General features: G+C 51.0%; 1 protein-coding gene across 2 annotated transcripts in view; it reads right to left on the bottom strand.

The window, feature by feature from the left end:
• RPTOR (regulatory associated protein of MTOR complex 1) overlaps positions 1–24318 on the bottom strand; it is a 271642-nt gene that overhangs the window by 203967 nt on the left and 43357 nt on the right. For both annotated transcript variants that reach the window (XM_019735643.3, XM_019735644.3), the window contains exon 2: positions 5435–5537. In XM_019735643.3, coding sequence (XP_019591202.3) covers positions 5435–5537 — 103 coding nt within the window. The remainder of the gene's footprint in view (positions 1–5434; positions 5538–24318) is intronic.

Raw genomic sequence — 24318 nt, 5'->3', positions numbered from 1 at the left:
GAAAAGCTGTCAGGAGAGTGGAGACGTGCGGGGGGCAGGGGTTCTAGAAGGTGACAAGAAACAGGCCTGGACCCGGTCGCTGGTGGTATAGTTTCATGATGGGGTTCGGTCAGTTTGGGGAGAGCTACCGCACTGCACCGTGGCCCAGCGCACCCCTGCGCCAGCACACTACACGTTACCACACATTCAACATTTAAAAACACGCAGCGCTCACGGCTCTGTGTAGCTTGTGTTTAGCTGCCGTTTCATAAGTATCTGTTAATTGACTTACTAACTGAGTCCTGCCTACCAGATCACGTGCAAATGTCCCTATATGGCTTTCAAGGGCTCTGCCACTAATTGGCTGTGTAACCTCGGGCAACTCATTTTTTATTGAGAAAAAGCATCCTGGCAAAGGGCCACTCTGAAACTGGAGTGGCTCGTAATGGCTGTATGACGTTAACCACAATGCCACCTCCTGCAGGACCGTTAGCAGGGCACACAGTGAGAGGCGTTTCATCTTCCTGAGCTCCTGGGCAGAGCTGGCGGCCCTCTGGCGGCACCACCCGTGACAGTGACGCCTTCCCCGTGGCTGTGGGTCCTCCACAGGGTGGCACGCACCGTGCTTACCGGTACTGCGCCCCGTTTTACTGTTGGAGCACTTACCGTCGGGCCATAAAACACAGCAGCTTCTCCCCTGCTTGTCTGGGCAGAGATGGGTGTCACCTCTATGAAACAAACCAGCAGGGGTGGGGACCGTGTTAGAGCCCAGAAATGCCCGAGATCTCTCGACATCCCCTCCTGCGGGCCCCCCAGCAGCTACCAGGGCCTGTGCTCTGCTTCCTCGCTGGCCTGAATTCAGTCTGAGACTCCGCGGACCCCATGGCCACAGGGGAAAGTGGCGGGCTGTCGGAGGCCATGCTCTCACTTCAGAGTCCCACGGTGTATCTTCTACCTGTTTATCCTGGCAACAGTGGTTCTTGTCACCACCGGGAAGTCTGAAGGGCCACTTCACAAACATGTATTCTCCAAGCCTCTGGAAGCCGCACTCTGTCCCATGAGTGTGTAGGCAGTGCACACACGGGGACACAAAAGCAGACAGAAAGGAAGAAGCCGTCTCTTTTCCAGCAACCATTCCCCTCGCCCCCGAGCACAGAGCAGCACAGGCGTCTGCAGAAGTTTGAAACAGGTCTGCAGCTGAAAAGCATCAACTCGCAACCCCCCACAGCCCCCAGGCCAGCCCCAAGCAGACACCCCGTGTTCACAGGCCTAAGGTGGTTGCCAGACCTATTTAATGTCTACTTTGTAAAATGAAATGAGAGACATCTCCCAGTGACCTCCAGCTGGACGGGCCGCTGTCCGCTGGGCCAGCCAGGTAACAGCAATGCGTGAGCACGCAGAACGGAGCAGACGCAGGGAGCGGCTCCAGCTCCCACGGGCACCTCGGCAGGCTCGGCTGGGCTGGGATGGGGACGAGGTGCAGGAACGGGCTGCACTCCCAGTTAACACCCACCCACCTCCACGCCAGGAGGAAGGTGCCATCACGGTTGCCATGTTACAGAGGAAGAAACTAAGGCCCAAAACAGTAAGGTGATGTGGTGAAGAGGCACAGCTGGCAGGGACAAAGTGGGGTCTTGACAAGTGCAAACTCTTTTGATTTCTGGTGACAGAGCACGAAATGTTAAGACCTAATATAAAACATCAGCAGGTGTCTTCTGAATGGGAGCGTCTTCTTAAGCCACCTGTTGGCACCGACCCCTGGGGGTCTTCCTCGGGACTGTCCTGGCCATGACACGCCCCAGGCATGCATCTTGCAAAAGGCAGAAGGGACCTGTCAGGTCATGGAGCCTGGGTCCCCTCACCTCGCCACCCACGCCCCTGCACAGCCTTCGCCACTTGCCTCCCCTCACTCTCCAGGCCCCTCCTACAACCCGCCTGGCCTCCAGCTCTAAGTCATCTACAGCAGCAGCTGTGACAATGCCACCTGAAATTCCCCGTCCAGTACCACCCGCCCTCCTACCTCTGCCCACCCAGCAGGGTCTCTGTCACAGGCGTCACCCCTCCCCACACACCCAGGGCCCTGGCTCGGCTCCTCTCCTCCTGGTCACTGCAGTGCTCAGCAGGTGACCTCCCCCAAGTCCCCTTCTGCGACCAGACGAGCCTTCCCAGCGACCTGCCGGAAGCTGGCTCTGCTCTGAGCGTCCTGGAAGCACCTTACCTTACACAAAACGTAATCCCCTTACCTCCCCAGCTGGGCCCCAGCTCTCAACCCCACTTACAGGTACGTCATCATCCCTTGGGCTGGCCAAGCCCAAACCAGAAATCACTTACTGGAAATGCTGAAATCCTTCCCTGAACAATCCCAAGGCCATTAGGTAGGGGGGCTGGGCAGGCCGGTGTCTGCTCCAGGGGAACAGTGGTGGCCTGGAATGAACTCTCAGGTCTGCTCAGGGGCTCAGAGCCCGTACAGGGGAAGGAGGGCAGGCGTGTCCTGGAGGGGTGACCCATATGGGGTGTTGGAGCCCGGCCAGGGAGGACAGACAGACACCTGTGGGTGCGGAATGAAGAGTTTGAGAAGGCAGCTGCTGCAGGGCTGGGAGGCGGGGCTCCACAGGAGGAGAACTCAGGTCAGTCCGTAAAGTGAGGACCAGGGATGCCCAGGCTGTCACCGTCAGAGAAGGGACTTCCTAGAATACGGGAAACTCCTGCTGGCTTGGGATGGGGCACAAGTAACTGCATGGATTTGAATGTACACAGACACTGTAGAAACGCAGGCCCGAACGTGTGAGCACAGACACACACATTACGCGTGCGTGCGTCCCCGCGCTCCGTCCAGTGACAGGCGTGCGACCACACACTAGTTCCCCTGAGCTCCTTGCAGTCCCTGAGTTCTGTGTGCTGCTAACGGCACTAGCTCCTTGGAGGAATGGCTGATCCCAGAAGGCGGCCAGAAAAGCACAGGGGGGCCAGGAAGGGGGAAGTTCTCGGAGAACGACAGAAGCAAACGGCCACCGGAGCCCGCGGGAGTGGGGTCCCACCGGCTACATGGGTAACAAGTTGCGCATCTAGGTCAATGATGAGGACACTGGATTATAATCCACTGGATGAAAGAGGAAACCGTGAGTTCCAACTGAAGAAGCTGCGAGTATGGTGAAGACAGGAGTATTTACAAGTCTCCAAGCACCTCGTCCCCAAACACTTACTAACTTCAGGGCAACAGGGGTCTCACGGCCCGAGCTCCCCCAGGCACCGTTTACCCAGTGAGGAGAGCTGCATGAGCAGTCATAGCATAAATCCAAACCACGTGCCACCTGCCAGCATGCCAGCCAGGGAGGGAGATTGGCAAGCCTTTCCTGTGACACGCCCGCCAGAGGCACAACCGAAATCTAATCCAGAGGAAGCATCAGGGACGTCCTGCCAAAGAGCCTCTCAACTTCTGAGTCAAGGTCATGAAGGCCAAGAAAAGGCTGAGGACCTGTTCCAGGAAGAACGAGACTGAATTAAGGGCAATGCTCACGTGACCCTGGCCGGGTCCTTGGCCATAAAGGACATTACGTGGCCAGCCTGCACGCCTGAGGCTCACGGGGCAGCACGGCATCTGCGTTAATTCTGATTCTGAGGACCGAGTGGTGACTTGGAGTGAGACGCTCTCGTTTATAAGAATTACACATGAAAGGATTCGGAGGTGATGGGGCCTCATTTCAGCAGCTTCTGCTCAAACGAATTGGGGAAAACTGCTTAGCAGTATACACACGACTCTGGAACTTTTATACCCAGATAAAAATTTAAATATCGACTGCTAGATACCACTGCTGATTTGCTGAATCAAATCTCTCGGATTATTTTTCTTCTTCTACCATTATTGTTAAAATCACCATGAGGACAATCCCTACCCTAATAAAGGCCAAAAGAAATAATTTCAACTTAGGAAAGCCATATGCCCTTTGGAACTCAAAACCCAGAAATTACAAACTAGATCACATTCCTAAATTGCAGACATTTTTAAAAAACACAATATAAAAAATCTGTTCACTTATTGGATCTTTCATACCAAGAAGGAAGTGAGGGATTCTTTTCATTTTCACTGGCATTGTCCCACAAATGATGATCAGACAGACTGTGAGGCACGAGGGGGGTTCTTTTGGTTTTGGGGTGGGGCAGGGGGTAGGGAAGGACCCCGAGAGAATCTAGTAACAGCCAAGCCTCCTTGCTGTGGAAGGTGCGCGTCTAGACACCAGCACCCACACAAGCCCAGACAGTTCACACATCCCTACAACCATACGCCAGGGTCCAGGCTGAGAAGCCTTGTTAGAAAAAACCTAACATGAGAGTAAAGATGGAGAAAATAGAAAGCTGCTGATTAAATTCAGCTTTGACGAGGGACAAATGAAGTGGAAACAGTGAGTGGTGGCTAATAAGAAGTCAATTTCAACCAGCACGGTCACCAGGAGATGGCAGAGGGCCAAGAAAGTATCTCAGAAAAGCAGACACACAGAATGGCTAATGTCACTGGGTGTGGAGACCAGAGGCCCGGGCTGCAGGCGGGGAGGCTAGGACACAGGGACTGTCACCCTAAGACACTCCCACGTAGTGAGACAAGCAAGCAAAATGGGAAAAACCACTGTTGTTTTCAATTCAGATTAGGATAATTTGTCATTTTTGCTATTTAAAGTAGATAAAGGAAATTTCTGCTTTTGCTTAGCATGGAGAAAGCTGGGGGAAGAAGTTGCCCCCAATCCTATCAACAAGGGAAAGCTGAATAATCCTCAATGGAAACAAGAAAAAGTCCACTCTGAGATGGCTTCATTGATAAATCAACCCCAAATTTACAGAAGAGGTAATACCCAACTGAAAACAAACTCTTACATAAAACAGAAAAGATGGGACTATTTCTCAACTCACTCGATGAGGCCAGTGTTACCTTGGTACCAAAACCAAACCAAGTATGAGGTGTGATCAAAGAATCCAGTGGATGTTCACATTTAAAACTTATTACAGTAAAAGACACAGTGCCATTAATCCCCCTCAAAGTACTCCCCCTCGCTTCGAACACACTTATCCCACCGTTCTTGCCACTTTCTGAAGCAGTTCTGGAAGTCCTCTTTTGTGAGTGTCTTTAGTTGCGCTGTCGTGGCTGCCTCGATGTCCTGAATCAATTCAAAAATTTTTCCTTTCATGGTCATTCTGCCTTTGGCAAATGTGAAGGAGAAAAGTATATAACCCAATAATCATCATTTTATTAATTTTTCTTGAGATACTTCCTCCATCACAAATCCTAGGTGAATGTATCTGAAATAACTTCAAGGTTACAGACTCCAAAAAGAAACGCAATCCTCAGGTTTACACACACCAGTGCCAGGCCTCCACTGGACAGGACGGCAGAGGGCAGGCCGTGGAGCCCAGAACCCTACACAGTGGCCTTCAGGACCAGTCGTGGGAGGGGAGCCGAGCTTACCGATCCAGCACTCTAAGCGCGCACAGGGGGTGGTCTTCACCACGTCTGGAGGGTCCACACCGACATTCAGGCACAAAACCAAGGCCACACTGACGGTTTTCATCTGGAAAAACAACAGAAAACACAAATATTTCAATACGAAACTCACGTGTGCAGTTTTCCAGTGAAAAAAATGTTTCTTGAACACATCCAGCTCTCCCCCGGATTCTGCCTCTCCTGCATTCTTTCACTCGCCCGTCACCTGCAGACCCAGTGTTATTTCATGAGTAACTCTCTCCTTTGAGAGGTTTTTACAGTGGGCAGGCAGGAGGCGTGTGTGGAGGAGACGCTTTCCTCAGGCTTCCTGATGATACATTATCATAAACAGAATTATTTGACCAACAGTATAAACATTTTAAGGCACCTGATACATTCTGCCAAATTCCCTTGCAAAAACTTTGCACAAATTTACGAGAGTCGGACCAGTTATCACAATTCTCGTTATATAAAATCATTATTCATTGAATGAGAGAAAAATCGTCATATTGATTTGGTGGGGATTCCTGGGTATTAATAAGGCTGACAACTTTTTTCAAGTACGTGTTCACTATTTGTATCTCTTGTGGAGTTTCCACTCATGTTTCTACTCCCATTTATTTACTGGCATTGGTGGGTTTTTTGTAATTGTCACGCACTCTTTACACAGTAAAGATCGCACCCACATTATTTGTTGCAAGTATTTCCCTCGTCTAGTATTTACCACCCGATTCATGTTTCGACGCCCCAAAGCCTCGGCCCATCACCTGACCTGCCTTCTGCACACCCGCCCCCTGGACTAGGACATGTCAGCGCACTGCCCAGCTGTGCAGGCCAGAAATCTGGACGTCATCCCACGTTGTTCACTTGTTCGCCAAGTGGACTGAGCACCCACTAGGTGCCAATCACTGTTGGTAGGTGCTATTTTTAGTGCTCCAGTAAATCAGAGACACAAAACTCCCTGTGGGAGGAGAGATTATCTCAAACACGGTGGCCGTTGATGGGCTGGTGGTGCTGTTATTAGACCCTCCTCCTCCCTCGCCCTGCCCAGCTCTGGTCATCGCTCATCTTTCCTATCCTCTCTCCTAAACTTCTCATCTGTCCTCGTCACAGTCCCCAGTCCGAACCAGCACCACGTGTCATCTGTGCCACCCTGGCTTTCCCTGGCCTACGTCCCTGGCCTCCCCCGGGCCAGCCTCCCCACTGCAGCATAACCAGGCTTTTACCCACATCAGCCCCGTTTTAGCCGGTCGCCAAAGCTTCCAGATGTTCGTGTGAACCGCTCAACACGCTGTTAAAACCTTGGAACACCCAGTTCCCTCCAAGCGCGCCGTGTGGTGGCTGGCCGCCCTCGTCTCGGCCTGGCCCTCCGTCCCCCTACATCTTCCATGGCCTCTGGGCCTTCAACACACAGTCCCCTGGGCCTGGAAGGCTCCCCTCCAGCCTCACCACCTTGGACTCCCTCTCTCCTGGGGCCTCAGTTCTGACAGCCCTTGCTCAGGGCGGCCCCCTACCCCATGCAGGGCTGTGCCACCTGGTCAGCTGCGCCAGCTTTGGGCAGGGATCGGGCCCAGCCCCATTCCTCGGGGACACGTGGCTGCACAGGCTTAGGGCTGACACGGGGCCCAGCTCCTGCCCAGTGAGCCCGCTCTCCTCTGCTCTTCTCACTTGTCTTACGCTTCACAAGGCAACCCGTCTGCCGTTACTATGGCATATGATACACGATGAGGATTCACTTTTTCTCAAAAACCAGCCAACCGTGCCAATCCCCGTTAAATATCCCCCGAAACGCACAGGTTTGTAATGACTCGGTTAGCACACATCCATTCTCATAAAGACCAAATTCTGTTTCTGGGAATTGAATTAATCCCATTCGCCTATCAACCCATCAGGAGGGCACTGATTTAAAGAATTTATCTTCACAACACGTCACAATATTCAGAGGCCCGTTTTTCTTCCTTACAATTTATTTAAAACTTTACTTAGCTATACTTATTTTCATCTATTTTTCCAAATTAATCAGTTATTCAATTTTTAATCCCATAGACATTTTGATTAAAGTTGCATTAAATTGAGTATTGATAACACTGAGTATTTAAAATTGTCTTCTTTGATCTAGTAATTCCACATGACAATTTGTCTTAAGAAATACACCAAAAAAATAATAATAAATAATAATAAGGAGGAAGCCTGTAAAGACTTTCTTCGCAGCATTTCTCATCATAGAAAACAAGTGGAAACGACCAAAATTTTAAGTAAATACGGGAATGGTTAAGCGCACCATTATTCATTAAATTCTTATAATGTTAAATGAATAAAAATGGATTCAAAATACAAAATGTGCACTAAACACTTAAATTAAATTTGGCAAGAAATGCCATCCTCATAATATTCTACTTTTCTATACAGAACACAGAATGTGTTTAGTCAAATCTTTTTTTCTCAGTCTTTGCTTTACCAACAAGTCCTGTACATTTCTTTTAAGATTATTTCTAACTACTTCATGAATATTTGGGGAAACATGCTACCACACATGTATTTTCCCCATAACAGTTTCTTATTGATAATTGCTGATAACCTTGTTTCGTCACTTCACTGAATTCTTAAGTAAGTGTAGTTGCTTCTTGGTGATTCTCTCCGGGTTGTGTCACTGTACAAACACACCACCTATGAGTAAGGACGAGTCTGTCTCATTCTTTCCAAGACACCATCCCTCTTTTTCTGTTTCAGGTCTGACGGCATTGCCCAGCACCTCCAAAACCACATTGCTAACAATAACTATAAAATGGTAACCGTGGAGATCTTTGCACTTGGTTTTCATGAGATTGTCCTAATGTTTCATCATTGAGAACAACGATGGCTACTGATTTGAAATAAAATCTTTATCACATCAAGAAAAGATTCCTCTGTTCAAAACAAAACTTAAAATTGTATGGGGGAAAGATGGAAGTGTTTTAGTCTTTCTTCTCCCGACACGTAGAAGAAAAATTTATGAATGATAACGTCACTTGGAAAGGAACTGCACCCCTGCCTCCGGCGCCTACTGAAGAGGGGAACACTGTCTTCCCACGGACACGTGCCAGTCCTCTAATGAACCCCCAGGAACAAACGGACCCTTTACCTGCTGTCAGGAGAAAGGGCAGAAAACCAATCCCAGAACAACCAAAGCTAGTGCGTTTGTATGTCATTTTCCAGTGTCGGTGACAGAGATCTTATCTCCAATAACGGCACCGATAATCCCACACAGCTGACCAGCACTTCACAGCTGAGCCTTCGCGGCCGAGCTGCTTGACACGTTCACACAGCTGCGGTGGTCGGTCCACCTGTGGCCGGAGGCCGTCACTCTTCATCCCCGCCCTCCAGCAGCATTTCTGAAGCTCTGTGTCCTGTGACAGGGGACCTGAAGGTTTCCATGAGGGGCCGATTCACACCCTGGAGCAAGCGCCATGCCCGTGGCTTCCTAAGGAAAATGCTGCTGTGCTTAGTCACCCCAGAGCCCTCTGGGTAACAGGGAAGCAGTCCACAGCTTGCAAGGAGAAAATTATCTGTGCTGAGCAGGTCTCTAATTTCTTTCTAATTCCCAGCACAGCTTAACTGGTTTCCAAAGTTTCTCACTTTGCCCTCAACCTGCAAAAAGAGCACACTCTTAAACAGTCATGATCCTTTCACCAAGTCAAGGAAACTACAGTTAGGTTGGTCTACCTGGGGGGCAGCCTGCCCCAGGGTCCACAGCCCCCTCCGGGCCTGCCTGCTGCGATGGGAGCCTTTCTCCTGGGTGAATGAAGAACTCAACAGTCTCCTCCCCTGACCTCCAGTTTATACTCTCAGTCATTCCTGATCGCTCTTTGTCATCCCTGATGGCTCTCCGTCATCCCTGATGGCTCTCCGTCATCCCTGATCGCTCCCGGCCATCCCTGATCGCTCTCCGTCATCCCTGATCGCTCTCCGTCATCCCTGATCGCTCCCCGTCATCCCTGATCGCTCCCGGCCATCCCTGATCGCTCCCGGCCATCCCTGATCGCTCTCCGTCATCCCTGATCGCTCTCCGTCATCCCTGATGGCTCCCGGCCATCCCTGATCGCTCTCCGTCATCCCTGATCGCTCTCCGTCATCCCTGATCGCTCCCGGCCATCCCTGATCGCTCCCGGCCATCCCTGATCGCTCTCGGCCATCCCTGATCGCTCTCCATCATCCCTGATCGCTCTCCATCATCCCTGATTGCTCTCCATCATCCTTGATCGCTCTCCATCATCCTTGATCGCTCTCCGTCATCCCTGATCGCTCCCGGCCATCCCTGATCGCTCTCCGTCATCCCTGATTGCTCTCCATCATCCCTGATCGCTCTCCATCATCCCTGATCGCTCTCCATCATCCCTGATCGCTCTCCATCATCCTTGATCGCTCTCCGTCATCCCTGATCGCTCCCGGCCATCCCTGATCGCTCTCCGTCATCCCTGATTGCTCTCCATCATCCCTGATCGCTCTCCATCATCCCTGATCGCTCTCCATCATCCCTGATCGCTCTCCATCATCCCTGATCGCTCTCCATCATCCCTGATTGCTCTCCATCATCCTTGATCGCTCTCCGTCATTCCTGGAGGTCAAGAATGGCCTCCTTTGTAAGGGCTTGGCCCCTCACAGGCCCTGGGCCGCGCAGTTGGAGCTCTCAGTCTGAACGGCCATAAACCAGGTGGTGATATCGCCACCTTATGGAGGCAGAGGTGGAGGCGCCAGCCAAACCTGGTCAGAACTGCCACACTCTGCTGCTGACACCTCTGCTATTTCCTCCTAATCTTCGGGGCCCTCAGAGCACTCCAGGCCTCTCCGATCATCATCCTATTTCTTCTACACCGGCTGACACCAGACAAATTATGTTCCCTCCGCCTCTCCCACTGCAGTGAATAAAATTTTTTTTAAAAATTCTCAGGAAAATAAATAATTTCTGATCTAATTATTAAAATTGGGTTCTCCGAAGCTCCCTAAGTCCCTCAGACAGAAATACTAATGGAAGTACAATAATCTCTTCAGTCCTGCGAGACGGCTAACGGGCCTCACCTCCCAGGCCTGTCAAGGTGAGTGACGTGCGGCGTCCATTGCGCTCTGCACACTCCTCACGGCTGCTGAATAGTGAGCAGCAGAGAGCAGGGCCCTTGGGCAGAAGTGTGGGACTCGCTCCGCTCCACAAATGAAGACCTGAAAGGAGGTCATTTGATCCGTCCTCGCTTACGTAACGCACACCTAACCCTATCGCCTGCTTTACACCTTTTAAGAAAACAAGAAACGAATGTCAAGAATATACGGACACCTGAACTAGAAAAACATATTTGTCCTGGCACCTGGCTACCAGTTTAATTCCACAACTGGGCAAAGACATACCAGTTTAGCCAACCAAACATGTCTTGTGTCTCTACCCTGCAAACTCGAATGGTGTAGGCCTGACTTCAGACGTGGTGAGTTTCAAATTCTTAGCTGTACCCTAACGTGTCTTTCTGGTATTTTACTTTCACTGCTATGGTAAGCTCATTCCAAAAATTCTAGATTAATGTTTTTTAATAATACAGTTATAGCATTAGGAAAATGTAAGGGCTATCAATTTAATGTGCCCCAAACTGCATAATAATACATAAAATAACCATTTTGGACTTTAACACATTTCTTCTTCGATGCAATATAATTGAAGATGACAGAGTTATATCCTCAGAGGTTAATTTTGAACTTGAAGAGTATCATTTTGAGAAACTAGAAAACATTAAGTGATCACCAAAAATGGTGACCTTGGACATGTCAGTGAATTGCACTCTCTCCTGAACAACGTCCTTCCCCTCGAAGAGAGCGGGGGGTGCGGGGGGAAACACTGAGCATGTCTCTGGTCCTAAGTCTTGGCCCCAGGACCGGTCTGTCCAGCCACAGCAGACGCACCCCTGAAGGCCAGGGATTCTGGCCCAACCCAAAGCCTCGCTGTCACCTTGGGTGTGAGGGGGAGGGGCTGGGACATTCGGGCTGGGGGCCTGATGCCACAGAGCCTGAGCAGTTTCCCATAGGATCCTCTGCTGCTGGATGTGTTTTAAAACGCAGAATTTTTCAGACTGATGAAAGGGTGACGTGGTGCACCCCCCATACCTCACACAGCACCCCCAGGAGGTCTGAATCGACATGCAGTGTTCAAAACCATTAAGATGTCCACCGTGAAATGCAGATACCTGCTTTCGGTGCGATACCAGCAACTGTCCACAGCCTCACACCAGCTCACACCCAGCTTCTCCAGTATTGTGAAAACACTTGTGGCGTCCAGAACTGCAGATCCGGGCCTGTGGACCTGGGTCGCCAGCCACCCTCCTCGAAAGTCCCCGTAAACTCAAGCGCATGTCATCTCACTGATTAAAACTACATGAGTATCTGTCACCAAAGAATTCAAACCCATCACCAAGGGTTCCTTCACTGGTTTCTTCCCACTTAGTTGACCTGATAAACCGTCGCTTTTTAAAAGCCCCAGTTGATCAGCGGCACAGCCAAACCTAAGCACAGATCCCACGGGCGGACCCGCGCTGACGCGCAGCTGCCCGGCAGAAGACAGAAGCTCCGTGTGGTCCGCGGGCCGACACTGCTCTCAGCTCCCGTAGTGACAGCGTGACTCAGTCCTGACCGTAAGGGAAAGTAAACAGGAAGCAGGCCGGGCGTTTGCTGTACATGCCACAGCGTTCACTGTCCCCGTCCATCAGACGCAAAGCCACACAATTCCCAGCTGTGCTCATTAGGACTCAGAGCACCTAGCAAGAAGCTGGAGTGGAGCCAAAGCTCCCCAAATGCATCATTTCTAAAGAAAGTCGGAAACTAGAACATACAGCAGACAGAGGAGCTACACCGCACGGGGGCTGGACCAAGTTGTTCAATAAAAGGAAAAGCCGGTTACCTCAGCTCCTGTCCCAAAGGCTGCTGGAGAGAAGGGAACAGTCAGCCGAGCAAGAAGCACAGCAAATGGACTGTGTGCAACCACAACCTGTAACACGAAACCAGCTCCTGGTCACCACAGGACCTGTGCGAACTTGCACAAGTCCCTGTCTGTGTGTCCCTTTGCTCATTTCAGCGGGAATTAGAAGCGAGGGGCACAGTTCTGCAATTTGTGAGCTCAGGTGGTTACCCTGGGCCAGAGCCTCATTCAGGTTGAAGCACTTTTTCTGAGGCTACATCCTGTCTGTCTGTCCCTACTTCTAAAATCCGTTCCTGTGAAACAGCCTAGTAAAAAGAGACGCGACTACAGGTAACTTCAACATGGAGTTAGGAGGTCAGGGCTACGGCTCCCCTCTCCTGCGTGTGTGCAGGCTCTGCCCTTCTCACACCACCCCCTCCCTCCGAACTGCTCAGGACGTGGCCAGGGAGGCTACTCCCAACATCACAGACCCTGGAGAAATTCTGGTTTCTAAGAAGCAAATTAGAGAACTGCGTCCAGAGCAGGATCAGTGCAGAGATCAGAACCGCTTTAAACAAGCTACAGAAATCCCTTCTTAAAGGAATCCTACATGTAGTCTTGCTGTGATTCCTTCAAGAAATAAATGGTCTCCCTGGGGCCTCTGTGACGGGGTCTGTGAAGGATACGGCCCCCCCTCGCTGGAGAAGCCGGATGTCTTACACTAATGAGCTGAGCGACGGGAAGGTGTCTGCCTTCACTTTCTTGTTATCACCTGATGGGGTGAAACTTAAAATATATATATCCAATTAACTATTCAGTCTCCTTACCTAAAAAGTGGAAAAAAATACTGATTTGTCTCAGAGGAATATATAAAAACAAATACTTATTTGTCTCAGAGGGATATATAAAAACAAGTACCTATTTGTCTCAGAGAGATATATAAAAACAAATACCTATTTGTCTCAGCGGGATATATCAAAAACATACAAATACTTACTTATCTCAGACATATACATACAAATGAAATAATTTGGGCCGGCCCAGTGGCTCAGGTGGTTGGAGCCCCGAGCTCCTAACGCCGAGGTTGCCGGTTCAAGTCCCACATGGGCCAGTGAACTGCGCCCTCTACAGCTAAGATTGTGAACAACAGCTCTCCGTGGAGCTGGGCTGCCCTGTGCTGCCAGGGGTTGGCGGCGGGCTACCATGTGCGGCCATGAGTAGCCGGCAAGAGCTGCCCTGAGCTGCTGTGAGCAGCCGACCGGCGACCGACTGCCTCAGCCGGGGGAGCGCAAGGCTCCTAACACCAGCATGGGCCAGGGAGCTGTGTCCTACACAACTAGACTGAGAAACAACGGCTTGAACAGGAGGCAGGGGAAGGCAGAAGAAAAGGGGGAACACTTAAATAATTCGGTAAGATAAAGTTCAAATACGTCACTTTATTCTACTGAAGCCCGGGGCGTAGTGAAGGGCAGGTGTCCGGTGACACTGTGTGTCAGTGACGGACCAGTGCATGGCCTCAGAACCAGGTCTCCAGGTCGCACAGCTCGGCTGGTGAAGGGGTCAGCTGTGCAGTAGTGAATTATATTAATAGCTCAACAAAGCTGTTTAAAAGACACACTTTTAGAGCGTGTCAAATGGCATGGGACATACCCAAACATAACGAGTGAAAAGAGGAGGGTACAAAACTGTACCCACAATTATTATTCCAAATGTGTGACACACGCATGCAAAGGACACAGGATGAAAACAGATGGCACAGTGGCGCTGACCGCGGAGTGGGAAATGGGGGTGATCCCTCTTTTCCTCTTGGCACCTGGCCCTTCTGTGGTGCATTTTCAAATTTTCTACAACAAACATGTTGTTTCCGTAAGCAGGGGGAACAGAAGGCTGTAAAAATGATGTGATCACAACAGCCAAGGATTTTTATGCATGTGCACGTATGTGTATATAATTTCTATTCCATTCGAAGACACAGAAAATAGCGGGTTCAGCTGGCTGAAGCTAAGGGCAGTGTCCAAGGCAGCGAGCAAGCGGGGCCGTGTGAGGACACGCACTGCAGGTGGGTCCACACAGTACAGGTGGGTCCACGCAAGCTCAGACACAAGGAGGCCACATTTCACCTCCTCCTGAGAACCCTGTTAACCAAACTGAGTATGGCCTCGTAACCAACACGCAGGCCAAGCAAGGACAGCAAAGGGCTCTACCCCGTTTTCCTCCACTCCCTCCCAGTTAGGACACCAGGAAAAGCCCACTGCTAAGAAGTCTTTCACAGGAACAACGAGGCTTTCCAAGTCAATGAGTGGAGTGGATTCAAGGCTGTTTAGAGAGCTCTTCCATTCGACAGCACGCTGGGCCGCCAATTACTCCTCCGAAGGTAAGTTACGTCAGCAGCAGCGTCCCGGGACCGGGCCGCTGACTCAGGACTCAGTTTTCTCCCACTCTTCACGACCCGTGGTACCCGTGCTGTGGACCTCATAAGCCGTCCCAAGGCAGACGGAACTGTGCAGAGCTCCCACGCCAGCTCAGGAAAGGCACGGCAGGGGCTGGACCACCTCGGTACCAGGCACTTCCCCCAGGCACATCTGAGGGCACTAAGGGAGGCTGTTTTCTTCCACCTCCTCCAGCGCCTGGGCTGGGCCAACACCTGTTATGGAGCAGATCTCCAAGGTTCCACAGCACCCGCTGGAGGGTAAGATCGCAACAAGGACCTGGTGAGCGGACTCCACTGAAGTCGTCGAGGGCGAAGTGTGCCTTGGCACATGTTTTCAGGTGGACTGACTAGTGACAACGGCTAACATCCACTTGCGAAGGAAGAAACAGAGGAAGGGAAATTAGCCAGGAAGCTGATACTGAAATAAGAAGTCCCGCAATCGGTGTGGCAAGAGGGGAAGGGACAAGAAAAGAGAAAAAGAAACCTCTATTTCAGAGAGATGAAAGACACAGGTAACTCAAAGGTCCTGCATGGGTGAAATCCGCAATAGGCCACCCACTAAAATGCCCCACGGGAGGTGCAAGAGACCCTGCCATCTGCAGTTAAACCTTGGTACATCTTGTTAACTTCCTACGCAGGGGCCCTCCCTTCCCAGGGCAGGAAACAAAAGCAACTGTGTCTGGACTCTCTTGCAGCTCAGGGGCAGTGTGTGGCCTGTGCTCCTCCAGTCACATGCACCTGTCCAAGGATCAGACTCCAAATCCAGCAATGCTGGCTGCCACTCCACAGGGGCTGTGGGGCACGGGCTCATGGCACTGGCAGGCAGAGGCCAGTCCCTCCCAACGTCCCCCCTGCTCAGCAGCTAAGAAAGCGCCCTGGCTCCGGGCCCTCCCAGTGATGCTTTAACAAATCCCTTCTCTGCTTAAGCTAGCCGACATGCATTCTGACGTCTGGAACTAAGACTCCATAAGGCTCTTCAGGGGAGAAAACATTCAGGAGCCCAAGTCGTCATGAGCTGTGACTAATGGGCACCCACCCAGGCATCACCACCCAGGGAACTGAGGACACACGGGTTTGCCGAGGTGCTGTTATCCCCACAGGGGCTTTCACATCATGTCATGCAGCCTGGCTGACCGTGTGTAAGGCAGGAAAGAAGGAACCAGAAGCTCCACGCTAAGCCATCGCTGACGGCGCCACCACCATCAAGAGTCTCCCAGGTGCTGAGCAGACCCAGTCGGGAGGTACCAAGAGCAGCATGTCGACCTCACAGTAATTTGGATCTGAAACTGGTGCTGACAATCTCTTACTTCCGGGTGGCAGGTCCAGAAGTGGGGGGTTCGGAGGCTCCCACAGGAGGGCCAGGTAACGTCACAGGCAGCCAACAGGAGGCCCGCAGCAGGCGGGAGCAGGTGCAGGGAGGGGACGCGGGGCGCAGGCTGCCCGCTGCAGGCTGTCAGTGGCTTTCTCTGCCACCTACAAAAGACGGAAGGCCCAGCAAGCCTCATCTTAATAGAATAATGTCAGAACTCCCCCCACGACCCAATTATTCAAAGGAATTCTAAATGAGAAATTACCACGGGACCTAGTTACAGGTGGAAAGGATTATAAACATGAAATAACAAATAGCAACATTTCAATTCCTTTCAAAGTCATGCTGATAAAGGTGACAGCACACGTGAATGTCCCCTGGGGATTATCGATGCCTGAACGGGCCCATAATCACGCCCACAGCCCAGGACTGAGAGGACGCAGTGCAGCACTGTCTGCACCAGCTGCTTCAGGCTGCACAGCGGGGGCCGGTCAGATCTGAGCGGAGAGGCACTTCCGGCAGCCGCCCAGCTCTGTGTGCGTTTCTTCTGGACATTCCTGCAACTCTGACTCAGAAAATACGTTTTCTTTAAGACTCCCTGTCTGCTCTGATCTCAGAAACTGCTGCAGAATCACGCAACACCTCCAATCCAATGGCGAGGGCCACATCTCATCAACACCTCGGTGCCGCGTCTGAACGAAGTAAGACCTCATCTGAAAACACGGGTCTGCACATTTCCTGGGTTTTCTACCAAGAGAACCACGCACAGGAATCACATATTCCTGAGGGAGCCATAAAAATCATTAATAATTCCAACAAAACTTATTATTTAAAAGAAAAAGGAAGAAAGCAAACTAGATTTAGTGCTGGTGATAAAAAAAAAAATCTCTTTTTGGTATAGTAATTTTAAAGGAAAAACCAAGCCGGGCCTCAGAAACACATTTGGATTGCTTATTTTTTTCCTTAAAAACACAAAACCAATTTCAAAAATGGCATCCTTCAGGAAACATTTCACACATGAAGCAAGGCCAGAGGTCTGCAGCACTGATGGCAGGCCCCTCCTCCCGCAGGCCCCTCCTCCCGCAGGCCCCTCCTCCCGCAGGCCCCTCCTCCCGCAGGCCCCTCCTCCCGCAGGCCCCTCCTCCCGCAGGCCCCTCCTCCCGCAGGCCCCTCCTCCCGCAGGCCCCCGACAGCAGCCCCGCTCGCTCGCTGACGGAGGGTTTACTTATGCTGGGGCCGGGCATGCCCAGCGCGTCTTGTCAGCTTTGAAGCCCCAGCACCTGGGGCCCTCGCTGACCTGAAGAAGGCACTGGATCAACGTGGGAAAGAGAAAGGGACAGTTCAGCTTTCTCAGAAACCAGGTGACAATCAAGGACACACACACACACACACACACACACACACTAGTCCAGCAGTATCTTTGGGGGGGAAAAAGTCAATATTCCTCTCGAGTTCTGTGACAGGAAATACTTAACAGTCAGCCCCGGGCAGGGGGAGTGCGGACACGGCCAGCTCGCCCTCTGATGCCGCCCGTGACACACAGCGCGTGGGCCGCCTGAAATCCTCATGCCACGTCCACAGCGCTTCCCACTGAGAAGCCACAGAGACCCACCGCACCCACTTCGTGCTTCTTGAAAGTGGTCACACGTACACGTTATTCCATGTTAAATACCAGCATAAAAAGAAGGCACAAAAGATAGAGACTCCTAATGTGCAGTTCAAATGGCTACCAATGCCTGTGGCATCGCACGTAATCATGGGTTCTGGGGACACCTGGAGGAACAAGCCTCTCCTCCAGGGACGGGGAGGTACACGTAAGAGCTGCCTCCAGAAATTCTCCAAGGAACTCACCCTGTCTGACAGAACTGGGGGGCGTTGAGGAAAAGTGACGTTGGGCCTGCGTCTGAAGAGAGGAAGGACTCTCAGGCCACAGGAGCAGAGGCAGGACCATGGCCAGTTCCCGGGAGGCGGGGCACGGAGGCCGCACGCCCCGCCCACCTGCCGCTCTCCGAGGGTCCTGGCGCCGGGAAACACGGTGATGTGCATGCACCGTGATATCTGAATGCTTCTTGGTTCTTTTTATAAATACACACATGCATTGATATGTTATTTCCCCCCTCAAAATTTCCACCTACATACGACTTCACATCTTCGACAATGATTTTCAAATCAGCTTAAAGGTTCAAAGAAAAGTACTTCCATCCACAAGCTTCAGAGGAAAGAGGGAAAAACAAAAAACAAAAACCTAGTCATGGAAAGAAGACTGGGAATCAGGATGTCTCAACACGGAAGCGAAGAAACCGGACTTCCAACCTAGAATTTAATATCCAGTCAGTCAGTTACGTGTGATGAGAGCACAATTAAGACTCATATAAAAAACAACTGTCCTATTTTAAAATGACAGAGAATTCCTTTCCAGGTTAAACACTGATCACTTCGGCAACGCAACAGGAAGCCATCACCACACTTACGAGGCATTCTTGCAGAAAAAAGTTACCTCAGATTCAACTTCTAGTTTGCAAGATACGCAGGGGACAGAGAAGCAAGTTAAACGACACCATGAAGAAACAGTCCGCAAGACCCAAACGTGGGACATTCTCCAACAGAACCCTTCTTCCAACAGCCGGCATTGTGGTGGTTGTAAAGCTCTACACTTAGAAAAGACTAAAGGGATGTAAATACACGTAATGGGAGGCAGTTGGTTTTTAAAAACAGCTATAAAAGATGTGAGTGGAATGGCTGAACTGTGAACACAGGCTGCTATGAGATGACGATATGGACACCGTGTGGGTTTTCTCGGCGAGATCAGCTTCGGGGTACGGAGGGGTGTACGCAGACGCATTCAGGAGGAAGAGGCATGACGTGGGCTGCTTGCTTACTTTCAAACAACTCAAAACAAACAACAGTGAGAGAAAAACAGCAAATGTGGCAAAATGTGAACACCTGCGGGATGCACGTGGCGTTCGGCCGCGCTTTCACCCGCTGCTGCATGAAAGGCAGTCAGAAGGAAGACAGGCAAGTGAACTGAAAAAAGAACTGGGCACAAGAATCCAAGCAAAATATACCCTATTGCTTGACACTAGTTCCCAGGGAAGAAGTGTTCTAGTGTCCATGGACGGACGGGCTCCGAGAATCCCTGTCCGCAGCCCATCGCACGTGTGCGCGCCTCTGAAAGTCAGCGGGACAGCAGAGGTGCGTCAGACAGTTCCTGGTCCTGAGTCACTGCTGGGCAGCAAGAGTCAGAGCAACACCGAGGCCGTGAGCCACAGAACGTTCTGGGGTTTCCTTCAGGAGTGAATTCCAACAGGCCAGGGCCTTGTCTTCATCAGCACTGCCGGGCGTCCTTCTGCGAGCTTGTCATCTGCCAAACAACCACACGCTGTACTTCAAGTTCACGCCCTCCGACGGCAGCCAAGCCGCACCAGAGCCAGCACCGTGGGGAACAGTGGCATGAGGTCAGTGCTGTCCCTTCCCCAGGCTCCGCCTCCGCGGCGGGAACCCCTGTGCCTGACCAGTGAGTCCGCCCTCCCTGCACGGTCACAGCCCTGTAAATTAAGCCCGTGTGTCCGTCTCAGTGACAATAACAAACAACACGCTCACGTTAATTGGCTGTGTCACTGACACAGTCCATCAACAAAACTCAGAAGTGTTCTCCGTATCATCATTAGGTGGTATAATCGAGCTTTTGCTGCACGTCCCAGGAATGGGACATGTTTTACAGTTTGCTCCGATGACAGTATCATGAAAGTAGTAAAACCAACATGAGTGGGGGGTAGAGGAGAGGCGGAGGAGGGGAGTGGGGAGGAGAGGGAGGAGGGAAATGTCCTATATACATAACTAAAGTATTAGCATCTATTTTATTTTTTAAAAAGGAAAAGAAAAACTGAAAGACAAATATCAAAAAATAGAAAAAAGGAACAAAACATACAAATAAGCAATTTCCAAAAGAAAAAACTCAAATGGAAGGAAACAAGGAACAAAAGGAAAAACTCAAATGGCCACCACACCAAAAACTGCGCAAGCTCACGATTTCTCAGGGAAATACAGACGCGATCCCATTTCACCTCCCAGGATCAGAAAATGTTCACGTCTGACCGCACCTGACACGAGAAGGCTACTAAGCAGCTGCTGTGGGACCCTCCCGGACCTGGGGCACAGACACTGCATGTCAGAGCGCACTTCGGCGACAAGACGAAGTTGAAAGGTGGACGCAGCCCCCAGTGCAATTCACATTCAGGGGAGGACCCTGGAGAAACCCTCACGCACCCGGGAAACACGCGTGTGTAAGGACCCACGCTGCCGGACTGTGCTGACCAGTGAAAACTCGAGCAACTGCGGGGACCGGGGCAATCGTGTCATGTGCTCGCACGGTAGGACACGGATCCCGGGTGACACGTGAACGACGTCCCCAGAGACGTCGGTCAGGCCCTGGACACATCTGTGCTTTTTCAATGAACAGAAGAAAACGTTACAAGGGCTACGGAAGGGGAGCGGGAAGGCGCAGAACCGAGTCTCCTCCCTGCAGGGCGCCAGGCAGGTCACCGTGAAGTCCCCAAGGAGCTGCGGCCAGCAGGGGCAGGCATTGTGAGAAACTCCGAGTCACGCACATCAGGACAGCTCCGTGCTTGTCCGGGAAGCACACCGGACGCGCGCCCCGCTGCTGCGGGGACAGCCACGGGCAGCAGGCTGCACTGTGTGCGGTCAGCCCGTGTCCGCGGCAGCAGATGCCAGCGGCACACGCATGGGACCCTGACGCAGCGCCCGTCACGCCACATGACGCAGCACCCGCTTCCTCACCGTAACACGGGGCGCTCAGTAAACCCTGGACCAGAAGAGAAGCGCGACACGGGAGGAAGGGTCCGGGCCAGGAGGACACAGCCGTGACCACCTGCAGGACGCAGGCCTCGGCTCAAACTGCCCTCACACGTCAGCAAGTCGCCCTGGACCATCTGCCAGCCCCACAGAGTCCCAGCGTCTCTTCTGTCACCACCTACGTCACGGGGCTGTGGCGAGGACCAAGAGAGAAAAACGTGGGTGGCAGGCTAAGAGGTGGATGGCCACTCAGGCGAGGGGCACAGAGCCGTCCGCGCACTGGGCTGCGAGGAGCCCGAGAACACCCCGCTAGATGAAGACAGGAAACTGCAGAAGTGTGTGCAGAACGGCTTTTTGCCCAAGAAAAGGAGAGAAAGGCGACTACAGTCTTGTTTGCTTGCACTGAAACAGAGGCCGTAGAGCGACACCAGACACGCGTGTCCCAGGGGACGCAGCTGGCCCGCGGAGGGACCCTTCCCGATTCGCCTTTTCAGAGCCTCTACATGGTTAAACCACGTGAATGTATTACCTATTCAAAAAACAGAAGTAAATTGATAAACCAAATCATCTGCCATTCGCAAAATCAAAGGAATTAAGTGACAGCAAGTAGAAATCTTAAGATATAAATACCTCCTCTCTGCCATTAAATACGTTAGGCATTTACCATCAGCAAAATGACATTTTGTCACATTAAATTAATAGTGTTCGTTTCGATTTTACTGGTTTTGTAGTTGGGTTTATATTTCATTTGTATGTTGGTTTTGTATTTATAGCTGCATACAATTCCGTAACTGTGAGGAATTCATGCCTAGCTTTAGGTATGTATGAGTTTACCTATTTAAGTAGCATTATAATAAAAATTATATTTTCTTCTTGTGAATAAGGGTTTAATTAACTTTAAAAAAGCACAAAAACGGAGACACTCACATGCGTGTCATTGAAATGCAATAAGCAGCCACCCCGCGGGGACTAAGTGCCCAAAATGACTGCTATGTACCCGAGCTCTGTGGCACCCTGGGGTCAGCCGCTCTCGCCAGGCAATGCCAAAGAAACTGGGGAGGGCACCAAACCAAACTGACCCAAGACAGACACACCCTCCACAAGAACTTCAGTTCTGGGGGCCAAAACCTTCCTTCTGGAGTCAGGCACAGATACGGGCGCTGATGCAACTGCTGAGTGGCCAGACCAGGAAACAGGAAAGGGACAAAAATAATAATCCACTAGTAAACCGAAATACAGCAATTAAAAAAACAACTTGGAAACATTTATTGATAAGTGAGACTAAAACTATTAAAAGTTTCTTAAACATTATTAAAAGTACGATATTAGATCTAAAGTTGACTTTAATTATAACTAAAATCTGATACTGTCAATACCACAGAGTAATAAAATTTTCACGTAGTTTTTAATCAGTAAGAAGTTGAAGAAAGCCCAGGACTGCAGGCACCTTCCCTTACTGTGCACGTGACTTACACTCGGTTGTAATACATAATTTGTGGTCTTCTTTCATTTGCTTCATCTATAATGGGTTGTTCTCCTTGTTAGACAGTGAGTTTCTAACCTAAGTAGCTCCCTCTAGAAATCCAGGGCTGAGTTTCAGAGACTGGCTCTACCGATTGCTAAGAGGTATTATTCACAGGTAGATTTGCAATGCAACCTTACACCCCCAAAAAGACCTTTAAATGAACGAATGAGCAGGTAGATACGTAGGTAGGTAAATCGGTAGGTAAACACATTATTAGTGAATAGATGCACAGCTATATAGGTAAGAAAACAGATAATGAATAAATGGGTGGATTGGTAGGTAGAATAGCAGAAGGAAGGAAGGCAAATATAAGTGACTAGATGGGTAGATAAACAAATAGTGAATGGGTAAATGGATATGGTGGGTGCGTGGGTGGGTGGGCAGGTGGGTGAGTGGATGGATGGATGGAGGGATGGATGGATAGATGGAGATCCACAGATAGGAAGGACAGTGAATATGAGTGAATAAATGGATATGTAGATAAATAGTGAATGGATAAATGGGTGGGATGGATAGATGGATGGATAGAAGGATGGACAGAGATGTATGGATGGAGAGAGAGAGAGAGAGAGAGAGAGAGAGACCGATCCAAACGGAAGCCTGAAGTTTGCCTCAGGAAAATAATTTCCCACTGTGTCATCCCTAAAACAAACCACACAAATACAAACAACAACAGGACTGCTCCTGAAGTCCAATTTAATCAACTGCTTCAACTCAAGAAAGAAAAAGATGGGGGGAAACTGTCAATCACTAAGAAAATTGCTACCTGACTGCATCCCTTTTTAAAGATCATATGAAAATTCTTTAGTAGCTGGGAAAGCACCGCCTTAAGAAATGTCCTGGTAAGAGACACCCACAGGACATGGCACCACACCTGACACCTGCTGAAACGGGAACTTCACACGACCCCTTGCATTTCCGAAGCTTGGCTGGGGGAGGACAGTCAAAGCCCGAGTTCTACCAGCTACTGAAGAGCAAGCCGCCGTCTTTGCTGTGTCAGTGCCAGCTCGCCCCCGGGGACCCGGGCCGGCCGTGACAGGCCTTCGGCAGGAACATGGACGATGTGCCGACTGCGCGTCAGGTGCTGTGCTGGGTGCTCTACGTACAGAACCGGGCATTCTCGAACCCTGTGTACACGGCAGGAACTGCGGCCCAGCCAGGATCCAGACCTCCACTCTCCTACCTGTTTTGCAGCCAGTACCCGCCTGTGTTTTGCATCATCACCAGGGAAGAGCCGAGGGCTTTCCCTCCCGGGCCCAAGGGCAGCCCCAGGGGAACCCTGCCCAGGGTTCTCTAGCGCCAAGCAACCTGTGCTCACTGACTCCGAAAGCTGGGCAAGGGTTTTCCATCTCATCTCGCTGTCATCCACCACCTCCCGCATTTTTCCCTAAGCTTCCAAAAACCGAAAGCTGAGTGGTTACGTAACTTACATCACAAAACTATTAGTCAGTAGAGAGGTAAACCCAAATCCACAACGGTCAGTAATTTCACTCCAAAACACTGAGTTAGACGTTATCCAGTCTTTCTTTTCTCTTTGCCTGTCTGAAAACAACTTCGAGATGTAGCAAAACCTGCCCTTTAAGGTCGAGTCCCAGGGCCACGTGAGCCTGGCGGGGAACTACAGGCCACACCTCAAGACCCAGACTGTGTCAGCCCTGACTCAGCCCCATTCTACTCAAATCCAGAAGTTAAGGAGTCCTCCAAAGTCCTGTTTGTCCGGGGCCCCATTCCAAGAGTGGACCTCCACGGCAGAAACAGACTGGGACGGCCTGCGGGATTGGACAGAAGAGGCCGAGAGCCCCACCGCTAGCCCGCCCGCCCACAGCTGGCCAGCCGCGGGGTACTTGCTGTGCAAAGGGCAGCGAGTGCACTGCCCCCAGAAGCC

This window comes from Rhinolophus sinicus, chromosome 12, assembly GCF_057876585.1.
Source record: "Rhinolophus sinicus isolate RSI-liver-muscle chromosome 12, RSI-T2T, whole genome shotgun sequence".
Classification (NCBI taxonomy): Eukaryota; Metazoa; Chordata; class Mammalia; order Chiroptera; family Rhinolophidae; genus Rhinolophus; species Rhinolophus sinicus.
Note: the sequence above shows the minus strand (reverse complement) of the source record. Positions and strands in the feature narration are given on the sequence as shown.